This window comes from Pristiophorus japonicus, unplaced genomic scaffold (genome assembly GCF_044704955.1).
Source record: "Pristiophorus japonicus isolate sPriJap1 unplaced genomic scaffold, sPriJap1.hap1 HAP1_SCAFFOLD_1069, whole genome shotgun sequence".
NCBI lineage: Eukaryota > Metazoa > Chordata > Chondrichthyes > Pristiophoridae > Pristiophorus > Pristiophorus japonicus.
The window spans coordinates 59,809-62,508 of NW_027250722.1; the positions used below are offsets into that span (position 1 = coordinate 59,809).

Below are 2,700 nucleotides of genomic sequence, written 5' to 3' on the forward strand. Positions count from 1 at the left end.
GTTGAGGGAGAGGGGGTGTTTGGGGAGGGAGTAACGAGGGAGAGGGGGTGTTTGCGGAGGGGTTTGAGGGAGAGGTGTTTGGGGAGGGAGTCACAAGGCAGGAGGGGGTGTTTGGGGAGGGGTTTGAGGGAGAGGGGGTGTTTGGGGAGGGAGTCACGAGGCAAGAGGGGTTGTTTGGGGAGGGGTTTGAGGGAGAGGGGGTGTTTGGGGAGGGAGTCACGAGGCAGGAGGGGATGTTTGGGGAGGGGTGACGTGGGAGAGGGGGTGTTTGAGGAGGGAGTCACGAGGCAGGAGGGGTTGTTTGGGGAGGGATTCACGAGGCAGGAGGGTGTGTTTGGGGAGGGTTTTGAGGGAGAGGGGGTGGTCGGGGAGGGGGTGACGAGGGGGAGAGGTGTTTGGGGAGAGGGGGAGGGGGCAGGGGGTGTTTGGGGAGGGGTGACCAGGGAGAGGGGGTGATTGGGGAGGGGGTTGAGGGAGAGGGGGTGTTTGAGGAGGGAGTCACGAGGCAGGAGGGGGTGTTTGGGGAGGGGTTGAGGGGGAGGGTGTGTTTGGGGAGGAGTGGGTGTTTGGGGAGGGTTTGAGGGGGAGGTGGTGTTTGGGGAGGGAGTCACGAGGCAGGAGGGGGTGTTTGGGGAGGGGTTGAGGGGTATGGTGTGTTTTGAGAGGAGGGGGTGTTTGGGGAGGGGTTGAGGGGGAGGGGGTGTTTGGGGAGGGAGTCACGAGGCAGGAGGGGGTGTTTGGGGAGGGGTTTGAGGGAGAGGGGGTGTTTGGGGAGGGAGTCACAAGGCAGGATGGCGTGTTTGTGGAGGGGTTTGAGGGAGAGCGGGTGTTTGGGGAGGGAGTCACGAGGCAGGAGGGGGTGTTTGAGGAGGGGTGCCGAGGAGGAGGGGGTGTTTGGGGAGGGGGAGAGGGGGAGGGGGTGTTTGGGGAGGTGGTGACGAGGAGGAGGGGGTGTTTGGGGACGGGGTTGAGGGGGAGTGGGTGTTTGGGGAGGGGAAGAGGGGGAGGGGGTGTTTGGGGAGGGGGTGTCGAGAAGGAGGGGGTGTTGGGGGAGGGGGTGACAAGGAGGAGGGGGTGTTTGGGGAGGGGTGACAAGGAGGAGGGGATGTTTGGGGAGGGGGAGAGGGGGAGGGTGTGTTTGGGGAGAGGTTGAGTGGGAGAGGTGTTTGGGGAGGGTTTTGAGGGGGAGGGGGGAGGGGGTGTTTGGGGAGGGGTGACGAGGAGGAGGGTGTGTTTGGGGAGGGGGTTGAGGGGCAGGGTGTGTTTGGGGAGGGAGTTACGAGGCAGGAGGGGGTGTTTGGGGAGGAGGGGGTGTTTGGGGAGGCGGGAGAGGGGGAGGGGGTGTTTGGGGAGGGGTGACGAGGGAGAGGGAGTGTTTGGGGAGGGGGAGAGGGGGAGGGGGGAGGGTGTGTTTAGGGAGGGGGTGACGAGGAGGAGGGGGTTTTTGGGGAGGGGGTGTTTGAGGAGGGGTGACGAGGAGGAGGGGGTGTTTGGGGAGGGGTGACGAGGGAGAGGGGGTTTTTGGGGAGGGGGTGTTTGAGGAGGGGTGACGAGGAGGAGGGGGTGTTTGGGGAGGCGGGAGAGGGGGAGGGGGTGTTTGGGGAGGGGTGGCGAGGGAGAGGGGGTGTTTGGGGAGGGGTGACGAGGGAGAGGGTGTGTTTGGGGAGGGGTGACGAGGGAGAGGGGGTTTTTGGGGAGGGGGTGTTTGAGGAGGGGTGACGAGGAGGAGGGGCTGTTTGGGGAGGGGTGACGAGGGAGTGGGGGTGTTTGGGGAGGGGGAGAGGGGGTGGGTGAGTGGGTGTTTGGGGAGGGGGTTGAGGAGGAGAGGTGTTTGTGGAGGGAGTCACGAGGCAGGAGGGGGTGTTTGGTGAGGGGTGTCGAGGAGGAGGGGGTGTTTGGGGAGGGGGTGACGAGGAGGAGGGTGTGTTTGGGGAGGGGTTGAGGAGGAGGGGGTGTTTGGGGAGGTGTTGAGGAGGAGGGGGTGTTTGGGGAGGGGTTGAGGAGGAGGGGGTGTTTGGGGAGGGCCTGAGGAGGAGGGGGTGTTTGGGGAGGGGTTGAGGAGGAGGGGGTGTTTGGGGAGGGGCTGAGGAGGAGGGGGTGTTTGGGGAGGTGTTGAGGAGGAGGGGGTGTTTGGGGAGGGGTTGAGGAGGAGGGGGTGTTTGGGGAGGGCCTGAGGAGGAGGGGGTGTTTGGGGAGGGGTTGAGGAGGAGGGGGTGTTTGGGGAGGGGCTGAGGAGGAGGGGGTGTTTGGGGAGGTGTTGAGGAGGAGGGGGTGTTTGGGGGAGTGGGTGACGAGGGGGAGGGGGTGTTTGGGGAGGGGTGACGAGAGGGAGGAGGTGTTTGGGGAGGGGGTGACGAGGAGGAGGGGGTGTTGGGGAGGGGGTTGAGGGGAGGGGTGTTTGGGGAGGGGTTGAGGAGGAGGGGGTGTTTGGGGGAGGGGTGACGAGGGGGAGAGGTGTTTGGGGAGGGAGCTGAGGAGGAGGGGGTGTTGGGGGAGGGGTGCCGAGGAGGAGGGTGTGTAGGGGAGGGGGTGAGGGGGAGGGGGTGTTTGGGGAGGGGTTTGAGGAGGAGAGGTGTTTGGGGAGGGGTTTGAGGGGGAGGGCGTGTTTGGGGGAGGGGTGACGAGGAGGAGAGGTGTTTGGGGAGGGAGCTGAGGAGGAGGGGGTGTTGGGGGAGGGGTGCCGAGGAGGAGGGTGTGTAG

At 65.7% G+C, this 2,700-nt stretch overlaps 1 protein-coding gene across 1 annotated transcript in view; it reads left to right on the plus strand.

Annotated features, from left to right (window-relative positions):
- The first annotated feature begins 791 nt into the window (after window positions 1-791).
- The window catches only part of LOC139241420 (octapeptide-repeat protein T2-like), a 4,695-nt gene continuing 2,786 nt past the window's right edge, over window positions 792-2,700 (plus strand). The window contains exon 1 of the mRNA XM_070869981.1: window positions 792-798. Coding sequence (XP_070726082.1) covers window positions 792-798 — 7 coding nt within the window. The remainder of the gene's footprint in view (window positions 799-2,700) is intronic.